The 15,262-nt window shown below is 46.0% G+C and overlaps 1 protein-coding gene across 1 annotated transcript; it reads left to right on the top strand.

Annotated features, from left to right (window-relative positions):
* The first annotated feature begins 8,946 nt into the window (after positions 1-8,946).
* Positions 8,947-13,241, top strand: LOC109740844 (uncharacterized). The gene is made up of 4 exons (XM_020299891.4): positions 8,947-9,401; positions 9,494-9,579; positions 9,724-9,879; positions 12,871-13,241. Exons 1-4 carry the CDS (start codon positions 9,129-9,131, stop codon positions 13,043-13,045), a joined length of 690 nt encoding a protein of 229 aa, XP_020155480.1. The 5' UTR covers positions 8,947-9,128; the 3' UTR covers positions 13,046-13,241.
* Positions 13,242-15,262: the final 2,021 nt, after the last annotated feature.

Genomic DNA, 15,262 nt, shown 5'->3' with positions numbered 1-15,262 from the left:
TTACTTAAGAACTCCCACTTAGATAGACATCCCTCTAATCCTCTAAGTGATCACGTGATCCATATCAACTAAACCATGTCCGATCATCACGTGAGATGGAGTAGTTTCAATGGTGAACATCACTATGTTGATCATATCTACTATATGATTCACGCTCGACCTTTCGGTCTCCGTGTTCCGAGGCCATATCTGTTATATGCTAGGCTCGTCAAGTTTAACCTGAGTATTCCGCGTGTGCAACTGTTTTGCACCCGTTGTATTTGAACGTAGAGCCTATCACACCCGATCATCACGTGGTGTCTCAGCACGAAGAACTTTCGCAACGGTGCATACTCAGGGAGAACACTTATACTTTGATAATTTAGCGAAGGATCATCTTATAATGCTACCGTCAAACAAAGCAAGATAAGATGCATAAAGGATTAACATCACATGCAATCAATATAAGTGATATGATATGGCCATCATCATCTTGTGCTTGTGATCTCCATCTCCGAAGCACCGTGCTTGTGATCTCCATCTCCGAAGCACCGTCATGATCACCATCGTCACCGGCGCAACACCTTGATCTCCATCGTAGCATCGTTGTCGTATCGCCAACTTATTGCTTTTACGACTATCGCTACCGCTTAGTGATAAAGTAAAACTATTACATGGCGATTGCATCTCATACAATAAAGCGACAACCATATGGCTCCTGCCAGTTGCCGATAACTCGGTTACAAAACATGATCATCTCATACAATAAAATTTAGCATCATGTCTTGACCATATCACATCACAACATGCCCTGCAAAAACAAGTTAGACGTCCTCTACTTTGTTGTTGCATATTTTACGTGGCTGCTACGGGCTTAGCAAGAACCGTTCTTACCTACGCATCAAAACCACAACGATAGTTTGTCAAGTTGGTGCTGTTTTAACCTTCGCAAGGACCGGGCGTAGCCACACTCGGTTCAACTAAAGTGAGAGAGACAGACACCCGTCGGTCACCTTTAAGCAACGAGTGCTCGCAACGGTGAAACCAGTCTCGCGTAAGCGTACGCGTAATGTCGGTCCGGGCCACTTCATCTCACAATACCGCTGAACCAAAGTATGACATGCTGGTAAGCAGTATGACTTATATCGCCCACAACTCACTTGTGTTCTACTCGTGCATAGCATCAACGCATAAAACCAGGCTCGGATGCCACTGTTGGGGAACGTAGTAATTTCAAAAAATTTCCTACGCACACGCAAGATCATGGTGATGCATAGCAACGAGAGGAGAGAGTGTTGTCCACGTACCCTCGTAGACCGACAGCGGAAGCGTTATCACAACGCGGTTGATGTAGTCGTACGTCTTCACGATCCGACCGATCAAATACCGAACGTACGGCACCTCCGAGTTCTACACACGTTCAGCTCGATGACGTCCCTCGAACTCCGATCCAGCCAAGTGTTGAGGGAGAGTTTCGTCAGCACGACGGCGTGGTGACGATGATGATGTTCCACCGACGCAGGGCTTCGCCTAAGCTCCGCAACGGTATTATCGAGGTGCAATATGGTGGAGGGGGGCACCGCACACAGCTAAGAGATCTCAACGATCAATTGTTGTGTCTCTGGGGTGCCCCCATGTCCCCGTATATAAAGGAGCAAGGGGGAGGCAGCCGGCCAAGGGGAGAGGCGCGCCATAGGGGGGAGTCCTACTCAGTAGGAGAAGAGAAGGGGGAAGGAGAAAGTAGGAAGGGTGCGCCCCCCTTCCCTAGTCCAATTCGGACCAGACCATGGGGAGGGGTGCGGCCACCTTTTGAGGCATTTCTCTCCTTTCCCGTATGGCCCATTAAGGCCCAATACGAATTCCCGTAACTCTCCGGTACTCCGAAAAATACCTGAATCACTCGGAACCTTTCCGAAGTCCGAATATAGTCGTCCAATATATCGATTCTTACGTGTCGACCATTTCGAGACTCCTCGTCATATCCCCGATCTCATCCGGGACTCCGAACTCCTTCGGTACATCAAAACTCAATAAAACTGTCATCGTAACGTTAAGCGTGCGGACCCTACGGGTTCGAGAACTATGTAGACATGACCGAGACACGTCTCCTGTCAATAACCAATAGCGGGACCTGGATGCCCATATTGGCTCCCACATATTCTACGAAGATCTTTATCGGTCAGACCGCATAACAACATACGTTGTTCCCTTTGTCACCGGTATGTTACTTGCCCGAGATTTGATCGTCGGTATCTCGATACCTAGTTCAATCTCGTTACCGGCAAGTCTCTTTACTCGTTCCGTAACACATCATCCCGCAACACACTCATTAGTCACAATGCTTGCAAGGCTTATAGTGATGTGCATTACCGAGTGGGCCCAGAGATACCTCTCCGACAATTGGAGTGACAAATCCTAATCTCGAAATATGCCAACCCAACAAGTACCTTTGGAGACACCTGTAGAGCACCTTTATAATCACCCATTTACGTTGTGACGTTTGGTAGCACACAAAGTGTTCCTCCGGTAAACGGGAGTTGCATAATCTCATAGTCATAGGAACATGTATAAGTCATGAAGAAAGCAATAGCAACATACTAAACGATCGAGTGCTAAGCTAACGGAATGGGTCAAGTCAATCACGTCATTCTCCTAATGAGGTGATCTCGTTAATCAAATGACAACTTATGTCTATGGCTAGGAAACATAACCATCTTTGATTTAACGAGCTAGTCAAGTAGAGGCATACTAGTGACACTCTGTTTGTCTATATATTCACACATGTATTATGTTTCCGGTTAATACAATTCTAGCATGAATAATAAACATTTATCATGATATAAGGAAATAAATAATACTTTATTATTTCCTCTAGGGCATATTTCCTTCAGTCACGGGCCTGGAGCGGTTGGATGCGCCGACTGAGGAACACCTCCAACAGATCCATGCCGGTGACGCCTTGGTTGATCAGCTGGACCACCCTCTCGACAAGCATGCCTGTCTCCGCCTTCTCCGCGACGGTCATTTTCAACGAAGATGGAGTTTGAACACGATCGAAAGAAAAAGGTGGGAGTCCATTCGACTAGCCTGGAGTCGCGATGTCCCGGTAGTAGAACCAGGTCGACTGCCAGCCCCTGACCGACTCAGGAAGGGTCATCGAAGGAAAAGAGCTCCTCTTCCTCTTCTGGATTCCCAGACCCCCACACATCTGGATAACATGGGTTTTCTCGTCGTTTGAGTTTGCTTTCTTCACTGTTTGGGAGCGGATGGTGAAAATGTGCTTGAAAAGACCCCAGTGTGGTCGGCATCCCAGGAAACTCTCGCACATGGACACGAAGGCGGCAAGATACGTGATGGTGTTGGGAGTAAAATGGTGGAGTTGGCCCCCAAAGAAATTCAAGAAACCTCGAAAAAAAGGGTGCGGAGGAAGCGAGAAGCCGTGGTCGACATGGGTGGCGAGCAGAACACACTCACCCGGTCGCGGCTGCGGCTCCGTCCCCCCCCCCCCCCCCCGGCAGCCGCGCAGCTTCATGGACGATCAGCCCTAACTCGGCCATCTCATCCAAGTCTTCCTGTCGAAGCGAAGATCGGATCCAATCTCCTTGGACCCAACCCGACGGCAGCCCCGAGCGCGATGAAGATCCCCGATTCGTCTTCTTGCTTCTCGCCGCCCCCGTCGCCTTCTTCACGCGTTCCAGCGCCGCCCTTTTTTCCTTCCCCATGGCGGCGGAGCGGCGGCGTCGAGAGTGGAGAAGCCGGATGGGGTGGAGGAACAAGAGGAAGAAGAAGGAGAATGGGCACGCACAGTGCTGATGCCTCGGCCTTGTCGCTTTTAAAGGCCCACTTCCGAGTGGCTGACGCATAGGCCCGGGCGATCCTGTCAAATCCCTCAACAGTCGCACGCAGCATACGTGGCGAAAAAGGTGGCACAAAAATCGAAACGTCATGTTTATCCACTCAGCTTACCACGGCGCGCTCCGCCTGGCGCGCTTCCCCCGAAATTTCGAATCCCGCGAAATCCGGGATCCTTTGCAACCGATCACGCCAAAGATTTCGCGTCAAAGACAGCACTCGACGGGTGACATTATAAAAACCAATCGATCAAGACGACTGAAACGAAGCCGAAATACCAACGCTGGCCTCCGTCCAGAGATGAATAGCTGAGAGACAGAGCAAGATCAACTTCAACCTTCTTTTCACTCGGACCTCAATCCATTCGGGGGCTAATGATGAGGACATAGACCTGGGGTAGGGTAATAGGCCTGACCTATGCGTCCTACCCAAGGTCACTGTCTTAGAAACAAAGAAGTTCAAGAGGCAATAGGGAGGGCCCAACAAAGGTGACGAGTGCAATCCACTCGACCTACCATTCACTCGAAGACCCCTCCTTCTTTAGGTCACTCGACCACAAGCATTCGACCGTGCAAGAAATCACTCGACATACCGAAGATCAAAAGTCGCTCAGCACAGCAACGGTCGGGCGTTTATTCATAGACTTAATGATCATTTATAGCACTTTATTACGGACGTTACCTGTAACGCTTCTTCTTTATGTACATTGAACCCTTGATAACAGGGGATGGCCGGGGTCCTGGCGCACTCTGAGACAAGGGTTCGCACCCTTGTAAACACACACATACATAATCCAGTCGACCGCCTCCGGGCTCCAAGACGTAGGGTTGTTACTTCTTCTGAGAAGGGCCTGAACTCGTAAAACTCGTGTGTACAACTTCGCCATAGCTAGGATCTTGTCTCTCCATACTTACCCCCTACTCTACTGTTAGTCTTAGTACCACGACAATGACCAATTGGCAATTGCACACCGCCCTCGGATCTCCCCTGATCCGGATACAATCCTGCAGAAATCTGCACTGTCCACTGGGTTTGTGAGATAAAGGGAGATGCTATTGCTACCGCATGAGGTAGGGCAAATTAAGCAAGTGGCACTCTGGGTTGGGGAGGGTAGATGGCCCTGAAGAAGAGGCTTTTCGCAGCATCTGCAATGATAAAAATTCCCTCGGGCGGCAGCTCCGCTGTAGCTGTAGGTTAATCTGGAAAGAAAACATCAGTGCGAGTGCTGCAGCAGCAATGCGTTTGGTTGGCCATGGCTGCTGTCTTCTGCCGCGGCTAGCCCCACCACTAGCTTGCCCGGCCATTGAGGCGCAGCTGAACCTGATCAAGTTTTCAAACGGTGTATCATGCGTGTGGCCATATGCACGAGCAGAGATGCAGGATGACCACAAGCACTGGCTGGCCACCGCAGATCGATACGCATGATTGGGCATGGATTCTACCTACGCTTGCTTCCTCCCTCGGTCCCTCGTACGTACGAGTACATGGAAAAAGAACTGTGCACATGGATTGATTTCTGGTGAGGAGCTAGCCTAGCAAGATACCAGATACAAATGGAAAGACTGTTGCGTCTGGTATACTGGCTGGGGCATACGGCTGTTGTCATCCTCGAGTAAGCATTTGCATGGACATGCATCTATCGTTCGTCCATCTGTAAATCTGTGTGTACATCTGCTGGTGGCTGGTATCGATGAGCTGTGTGTCCATGATGCATCATGGCAGATGGGTCGTCGTGATGATTTTTCAAGAAAAGAGGGAGCGTGTGCAGTGAAGTGTGTGCGAGGCTTTTGGTGTAAACTCCCCCACAATTATTGAGCAATTGCCGGGAGCAAAAGGTACAATCACTGAAAATCTTGCACCCCCAACAAGCGCCCGGTAATGATATGCATGCCCCTCCTGAATTTTCTTGCTCAAAGTGGGGAAGGAGCTCTGTTGAAACTTGAAAACAAAACGAAAGCTGTGATTGAAATGATTTTCATTGCAGGTGTCCATGTGTCTCTTCCGAAACACAAGTTTGACGGTGCTTGGGAAAGAAAAGGATACATCATAGTGCTTCAGCTATCTATCTCATGGACCGCTTTATTTGTACCCAGTCAGTGAAATATAATGTGGGAAAATAGTTTACATGCATCTAGGTAATTAAGGGAAAAACATACTCCCTCCATTCCTAAATATAGGGTGTATAATTTTTGGCACGGAAATTCAAGAACGCACGTGGAGGAAAAATTTCACAAGTTTTGGGTGAGATTACACCTGACTAATCGACATGAGAAAATAGAGAAGCTATCCTAATATAAGGAAATGTAATCATATCCCTAAAAAAGTGATCCAAATGAGCGGTGCAACGCAATACACCTTATATTCCGGATTTTTTCTCAAAAATCTATACACCTTATATCAAGGAACAGAGGGAGATATTTGGTTCTTCAGTCTAGCCACAGCTAACTTTGGTCCATCAACTCCACGAAATATTTTTGTTTCTGAGTGTCAAAATTGTTTCACATGCACAGTACATGCAATGCACGTTGATATCAAGTAGAGTATTAATTGAGAGTTCCAAAAAATGTAGGATATTAATTGCATTCTGATATTAGGCATGATATTTTTGTAGGAAAGGTAGGATATTAATTATGTGGTCAGTGCTAACAGTAATATTTGGTATGATATTATTACACGCTAAATGTGTTGAGCGCTCACCATTGGAGCAATCTAGAACGTCGGATGCACATAGTTTGATGGCTGAGATTAACTGGATTTGCCCCTTTGGATCTTTTTATATTGCTATATAGATATAGATATAGATGCGGTTAAGGTTTCGTGCATATGGCAGCCCTGCCGACACAAATAGTATCATATGGTTTAAAAACAAGATAATACAGTACAATACAAAACAGAAAGGTTCTAGAAAAATGCATAATTGCAATTTCAAAATGCAAATTTATAGCTAGAAAAATGCATAATTCAATTTTGAAAATGCAAATTTTATGACTAGAAATGTCATGGATCCAAGTTTGATTGCTACATGGGATTGAAAAGGATACACCGTAGTGCTTCTGCTATCTATCTGATGTACCGCTTTATTTGTATCCTGTCAGTGAAATATAATGTGGGAAAATAGTTTACATGCATTTAGGTACTTATTAAGGAAAAATATATTTGGTTCTTCCATCTTGCCACAGTCTAACATTGGTCCATCAACTCCATGTGGAATATTTTTGTTACTTGAGTGTCAAAACTGTTTCACATGATTGGCAATTTTGACAATAATGTAGTTAAGGTTTCATGCATATGGCAGCCCAGTTGACATAAAATATTATCATATGATTTGAAAAACAAGAAAACATGATATGTTATAAAATAGAAACGTTCTAGAAAAAATACGTTCTTGAATTTTGAAAATGGTAAATTTTATAGCTAGAAATATCATGGATCAAAAAATCGAAAGGTTTTATTTTCTACATTTTGCAGGTATTTTACTGTATTATCCAAAAAATAAAAAATAAACCTAGCTTTCATGCTATTTTATTGTTTTTTTCTTTATTTCGATTTTTTCTACTACTTCAAAAAACAACAATGTTCCTTTTCATACCAGGCAGAGTGCTTCGTCCAACCTTACGTATGCCCTCCTATCTCCCTGTTTTGATTTCTTTCCCTCCAATCTCTGATATTTTTCGCCAATTTTCCTTGAAAAATGTCTTTAACTTCTCACCTTTTAGTGACTTACCAAATAAAATTACGCTTTCTTTGATAAGTCAATAAGTTCTTACCAAATAAATGATTTTTATTTAGTTAGGTAAACCATGGGCAGGATTTATAAATATTTATTTGCACAATCACATTAATATGGGCATGTAAATCACGGTTAACTTATTAGAATATTTATATCTCGTTGGAACCACAACAAATTGTCTAGTATCAGTAAAATTTCTATAACTTTTTGTTCCAGAAAAAGGTTCGCAATTTTAATATGTATCTTCCAAAATATATGAGTTCTTATAGTACAATTTTCTTTTTTTCCCTTGGAATTTGTCATCCAAAATTTCATAAATCATGGTTTTTTATATATTTTTTTCCACATTTTTCCTGGTTCATTTTCATTTTTTTGCTAAAATAGGGTACTACATGTCAAAAAATTGTTGACACGCCATCGTTCATTTTTTAGTGGGGACGGGACAAATTCTAGACAGTTTCAATAATTTTGTGACCAAGATATCAGGTATAGAATTGATCTAGTGGCCTAACTTACAATTTGCCACTAGTTGAGAGACCAAAATGTGTTTCTCTTAGGCAATGATTTACATGCACTTATTGAACACATTTTGAATTGTAGGACATGCACAACCCTAAAGCTCCCTCAATCGATTGCGATGCACCGCCGTTGCTGCCTTTCCATCGTCAGAGCGAGTCGTTGTTGATCGTGGATGATAGAAATCCTCAAGGCCATGGTCATACTAAACCATCGCCCTAGAGAAGAAACTATTGAAGTCATCTTCGCAGGAAAATGCACATATCCAAGATCCCAACCTCCAAAAAGCTCAAAGAGCTCGATGGCACCGGTGGTCGTACCAACGTGACAGAGAGGAGGCAGAGGACCAAACTGCAAAGGGAAGCCATCGTCACCATCACAATAACAAACCCTAACCTCGCCAAATGATAGACCGGCAGGAATTCATGCCATGGAGTCGCCACAATCGACACCGTCAAGATGGGGAGGCTTGAGAAAAATTTATTCTCCGGATTGGCACCGTCGTCACCATCAACGAAGCGCGCCGCCACATAACTCTACTAAAAAACCCCAAAGTAAGAAAAACTAGAGCTCCATCCGGTAGATCGGTAGGTTGGTGCGTGGATCAAAATGCATGACTCTAACAATCGGAAATTCCTTCTAGAGAAATAATGTGAAATCATGTGCTTTGGCATAGAAAGAACTTGGGAACTTGTTGCATGACTGACAAAGCATATGCAAACAACGCTAGCTAGTTTATAACAGGTAAGCATCACCACACAAGCTACAAAAGCAGGAGCCGATAGATGAATCTGCAGGATCAGCAGCTACAGCAACGAGCAGTACCACAATTTGAGCAAAAGGCTCTTTAAAGGGTGGGTCTCTGTCCAGTCCCCTTCCCAGCTATAGCTTGCCCACCGCTCTTGTTCCCCTTTCTCTCTCAAACCTAGGCAAGAAATCACCTACCCCTCTCTCTTTCTCTCTCTCAGCCTCTCTCTATCCTCTCCTTGGCATCTCATGCCCCCAAGCTAAGCTTCTAGGCCGCGCTGATCCATCGCTTGCATGATCCTGCATGGAAGGGGGTAGCCAGCTGGGGGCGTGCCTTCCCAGCCTCTACGCGCTCGATCCGTACGCATCCCCTCCCCTCCTCGCTCCATTGCCGAACCAGCACAAGCTTCACCAGCTGCCGCTGGTGCTCCAAGAGCAGCCCGGGAACCACGGCGTGATGTTCTCCTCGGACCATGGCGGAGGCCTGTACCCGCTGCTTCCGGGGATCCCCTTCTGCCACTCCGCCGCCGCCTGCGAGAAGTCCACCGGGTTCGCGCCCTTGGGCGGCACCGGCGAGGTAACTGACGCTGACGTGCATGCTTGACACCGCCTTTGTTGTCGCATGGTGTTTCTTGCTTGATTCCTTAGAAATCTTGGGTTTTCTCTCAGGCGGGCACATCGGCGGCCAGAGCGGGCAACGAGTTTGCTAGTGCTACTACTACCACCACAGCCAGCTGCCATGGTCCGAGCTCATGGTAAGATGTGTGTTGCTCTATGCCTGCTGTACGGTATCGTGTTAGTGGACGATTGGGCGTGTGATAGTGCTAACAGCTAGGGTTTCACGAGCTAGCTACGTACGGGACTGATGAGTATGGTGATGGATGGTGGTGGGCGTGCAGGTGGAAGGGGGCGGAGAAGGGAAAGATGAAGGTGAGGAGGAAGATGAGGGAGCCGCGGTTCTGCTTCCAGACCAGGAGCGAAGTGGACGTGCTGGACGACGGATACAAGTGGAGGAAGTACGGCCAGAAGGTTGTCAAGAACAGCCTTCATCCCAGGTATGCACACATGTGCTTACCCTAATTCGTTTTCTAGGAGTACTACATATGCATGACATACCCAGATCCAATTCGAGGATGTGCGCGAACTGCGAAGTGCCTTAGATTCCGCCGGTCGTCCCCATTCATCGCCACTCTATTTATTTATTTATGTTTGCGCATAATGGGCACTCTAATTTGCAGATTCTAAAAAGGCGGAAATAGAAAAAAAGTGGGATAGCAATAGCAATAGCAATATCATGTCCATTCAAATCCTACATGTTTTTGTTTTTGTTTTTTTGGTTGCATCACAGAAAGACATAGAATTACTTTCAAGATGTTGATGAATTTTTTTCTATAAAATCTAGTGCAAACGAATCATTAGAAAGATTCCTATGTTTACAATCCTAAAAACCACACAGGAGGATTCTTAAGGACCGGAATCCTCTTTTTTTATATAAAAAAATCCTTTGAATCAAACAATTTTAAGATATGTTATTGGATTACAGAAGCCAAGTAATTTACCCTTCGTAATCAGAAAAGTGACAATTAATCCATTGCCCACATTATAAATGAATCATTTATCTCTAAGTTGCTTGAAAAACCCGTACGCATATATCTACTTTCCAAGCCTTTGGGTCAACATTCAAACATTGTCGAGAACCAACCTGTGCTTGGACTCTTACGAGGGTGGTTGTACTCACAGCCCATCGGGGGTCAAACCTTAGGTTTGATGCTCTTTGTGCCCCACTAAGGTGATATATTCTTTCGGTGGGCCATGTGGTGAATTCGTCAATCCGAAGCTTCGTAACTCATGTCTTCAGTAGTTGTTGTGTGAGTGTGTGTATGTGGTGGTGGTTTACTTGCATGCGAGCGTCTACACTGTACTCGGTGTTTCTAAAAAAATCAAATCATTACCATCTCCGCTCACTCCACACATAACCTTGAGAAAGACTTGGAAGTATGATAGATATGCACTATAGCATGTGTTCCCAAAATGGGCGCCTTGTTCATTATTTAGTATACACAATAAGCATAACAATGAAGTATCGTTGTGTCGATCTCCAAGACATATCGAATTGATATGCATCACTCAACTGAGCGTCCTTGATTAAATAAAATTCTTTAGGAATTTACATACACTTTGATCGTATGAATGCCATGAAAAAGATTGTAGTGTTAGATTGATTAGTATACCATGACCTGTCCAACCATGCTTTGGGGTTGCCAAAATTATATGAAATTCATTTCTACCATCCAAATTCAATGGAATTTTGACATGAACTCAAACATCGCCGTATTGTACTTTGAGATCCTATATTGTTGCAAAGATTTTCATAGGAATTTTGGAGCATTGCAACTGGATTTCTTATAAACTGTTCCTATAGACCGCTCTTGGCTGCTGGCCGGGTTGCTTGCCTGGTGCATGCACAGTTTTTAGCTCGCGTGGTTTTGTCCACATTCAAATCATGTATGCCTACATCATCTTCATTGGATGTGCAATTGCTCGGCATGGATCATCATTTTTTTTTGCATCCTCCTTGGTACAACATCAGTCATGTATGACTTTTGCTATTTATGTGCATGATCCTTTGTGTGTGTGCGTTGCTGTTGGTTGTGTGCATCATAGTTACATCACCTGCAAAAAATGGAAAAGAATTGCATGATTTGTAGGATTGAATGCCACATGATTTTTTTCTAAGACTTCCTTTGCACTACATTGTAAAGGAAACTTTGCATCCACCTAAACCTCTTACAAAAAATCATTTGTTTTTCCTGTGATACATGCAACTAAATAAACTTTGTCACAAATTAAACCATCATCATTTGAGTGACATGATATTGTAATCCTACGTTTTCCCTATTCACATACATTCAAAATCATGTGAATAGTCCTCAAGTCCAATGCACCATCATCTCCGCTCTTTTCCTACACTAAATTACAATGTGTTCGTTTGCTGTGAATCATTTATTATATGCATGGATTCGGAAATTCTAGTGTTTTGAGTTCTTTCAGGAATCTGGATAGTACATGATATACCAAACACGTGTTGTTCCTAACACTACGTTTTCTAAACCTTCTAGCCAGAGAGTTTTTTTTAAGAAACATCCCATTTATTAATTAATTTAAACAAGGTTACCACTGTCATTCCTTACAACAATCGCCATGCAGGGGCGGAAACTAGCCAGAGAGTTGGTTAGGCTTGTGGGATTAAAAACCCTACCAATCTTTCTTGTGATACACTTTTGTACTTGACTACAAATGAAAACTCCATTGAGTCTAACCTAGAAAAATTCCAATGGATCATGACTTCCCCTGCGTTGTAACCAAATATTCATCGGTGCCAATTCAATAATCTCCAATCTTATTGGGTTGAAGCGGGCATGCCTCTACAATACTGTATTATTTCCTTCTGTTTTGGTGTTTTTGAATTATTATTATTTTGTATAGAGACCCTTTCCCCCATTTCTTATCTGCTTTGGTCAAGTTCTGACCATGCTTGCATTTAGCTTGTACTCCCTTTGTTCCAAAAACTTGAAGTTCTTGGTTAGTCTCAAGTCAAACGTTTTCAAGTTTGACCAACTTTATAGATAAATTGCTATGTACAACATCAAATATGTATAGTATGAAAATACATGTTATGTTGACTCTGATAAAGCTAATTTAGTGTTATAGATGTTGCTATATTTGTCTACAAACTCGGTCAAACTTAAAAGAGGTTTGGCTTAGGTGTGTTGTTGCTATATTTAGTGTTATACATGTATTCACACTGAAGAACGTGTGTAGTGATAGATACTACAATCTTTTTCCACAATGATTATCATACAGTGTTCATGAATGTTAACTGTGCCAGTACTTCAATTATAGATTATTATGACACGTGTGATGTGATGTACTGTGTCTCGAGAGATCTATTGTGGATTAATTACTGAATTTTTTCTGGCAAAATTGGCTTCTCTGAACCTGTATATGTGTGTGTGTCTTATTTGCGTACGTGTGGGTGCGTGCAGGAGCTACTACCGGTGCACCCACAGCAACTGCCGCGTGAAGAAGCGTGTGGAGCGGCTGTCGGAGGACTGCCGCATGGTGATCACCACCTACGAAGGCCGCCACACCCACACCCCCTGCAGCGACGACGACGCCGGCGGCGACCACACGGGCAGCTGCGCCTTCACTTCCTTCTGATCGATCGGCGGCGACCACACGGGCAGCTGCGCCTTCACTTCCTTCTGATCGATCGGCCGATATTTGCCGAAACGCACACAAAACACTTCAAATTAGCTGGGTATGGTAGAAGCATGCATGCTTTTGGTAATTTGGTTTAGATAGACTAGTCACCATTATTGCAATGTGGAGGGTAAACATATATATCGAGTTATAATATCCTGTTGTGCATCGGTATGTATGTCTTAGAGCACCTACAGTCGTGATGTGCTAATTCGGCCCCTTAAACGCGTCCGCGGGCATTGATCGGGCACGCCTCATATTTCCCTCTCTATATCCGTGTATCTCATATAAGGCACCCTATATCCATACCATACATGCAGCGTGAGCTACTCTACGCAATCGAACAACGGACAACAAAATCGGCTGCAGACGGATACAAACGAGCTTCACATCATCCAAAAGATCATCTGAGTTTGTCACCATGCAAGTTCTTAAACATCAACAACTAAAAACGATATAGATATTGGAGGAGGAGTGGGATCACCACTTCCGCGCCGGGCCTTTGCCCTTCCGGTCACCGGTGTAGCTGTAGGCATCTGCGGCTGGTGAAGGATCTTGTCAGAGGAGGAGGAGGAGGAGCTGTCGTCATTGCCGTCATCGGAGTCGGAGGAGAACAGGACGATCAGCCCCTTCATCCAGCGGATGGCCTTGTCCTACCGTCACTTCAGCTTGGCGAGTCGAGCCGCCTCCGCAGCTGCCTCCTTCGCCTCCCACTCCGACTACTCTATGACTAGCCAGAGCGCCTTTGCGTTCTTCCGCCGGAGGCGGCGAGTGTCTGTCTCCGCCGTCATGAGCGACCGGCGATAGACCCATGCGAGGAGCCGCTCGTCCTCGTCGAGCTCCACCGGCATCCCGCGACGATGGCGCACGGACCGCTCCGCCGCCTCCCTCTCCCTTGCCCGCTGCCACTCGTAGCGGGCGGCGCGCGCCTCCAATTCTGGAGTGCGCGTGTGCGGGCCGATGGTGCGGGCACTAGCACCCACCGCTGTCCCGCAGAGGAGTGGTCGGCAGGGGAAGGGGACAGGGCGGGGGCGGTGCGCACTGCGCTGTCCTGCCGGAGCTGAGCGCGGGCTGGAAAGGACCAGGTCCGGCGACCGCGCTGGGCCAGCGCAGAAGTTGTGGTGAAGCTGCAGATCCGGAGGTGCTCTCGGTCTCCACCTTGGACCGCTCCAAAGCAATGCGGAGAGCCAGCTCGTCGTCGGAGCCGGAGCTCGATGTCGCGCCGGATTGGATCAGAATGCGAGTGGGGAGAGGACAAGACGGAGCGAGAGAGGCGAGTGGAGTGAGCTAGGGTTCCAAGCTGGAAGCCAGATTGGGGATTTTGTGGACACCTATGGGGTCGGTGGTGGGCCGGCCTGTCAGGGATCGGCCGCCTCATATCTTACCTATTTCCGCCTTATGCACATATTTATCCGATGGAGTACCAGTGTACTACTACTCCACTATGCTCTACGCAGCGTGCACTACCAGATGTACAGTAGTGCCTAGCTAGCTGATGGATCATGCACATGTGCCTGCTGCTGCTGCTGCTAGCCTAAAGCCTTGGGCGTGGCTGCATTGCATGCCAAGCTTGGCACCGAAAGAGAGGCCATGATCTTGTTGTCTGTCGGCCATGTATACGCATAATCCAATAGCTATCTGCAGCTCGCAGCGCTGCAAGCACGCTGGCTAAAATCCAGAAGGCAGCTCGGGGTCCTTGCATGTGTACTCGCTCATCATGCATGCATGCATGCTGGCTGGCCTGCTAATGATGGTGAGACTGCATCCACCTGTGTGTCGCCAGTAAGCTTCTAAACGGGCTCGGACAAACTCCCATTCACAAGTTACTGTCGATCTGACCGCATCTGCAGGGAGAGTGACAAACTGGAAAAGCTTCGTTCCAAGGAGAAAATGGACTGATAAAACGCCGGCCCGTGTGATTAATTCAGGGCGACAAGCGGTTTGAAAGTGAAGGATGCACTCGGCTCCTGGCCCTGAAGTTGCACTCGGGTTCCAGACGGGTGGCAGAACTGCGTACACAACTCCAGCAGAAGAACTGGTTCGATCGCCCCCTCCGCGGCCTATACAGCCACCACTGATCATCTGTCAGTACATTTTTTTGCCCTTGGTTCAGATTCAGTTTTTTCAAAGCAGAAGCTGGTTTTGGAATCCGAACCAAGCGGATCCTTAATCTGT

The sequence above is a fragment of the Aegilops tauschii genome, chromosome 2 (assembly GCF_002575655.3).
Source record: "Aegilops tauschii subsp. strangulata cultivar AL8/78 chromosome 2, Aet v6.0, whole genome shotgun sequence".
In the NCBI taxonomy this organism is placed as follows: Eukaryota; Viridiplantae; Streptophyta; class Magnoliopsida; order Poales; family Poaceae; genus Aegilops; species Aegilops tauschii.
This window is presented reverse-complemented; position numbering and strand designations above follow the sequence as displayed.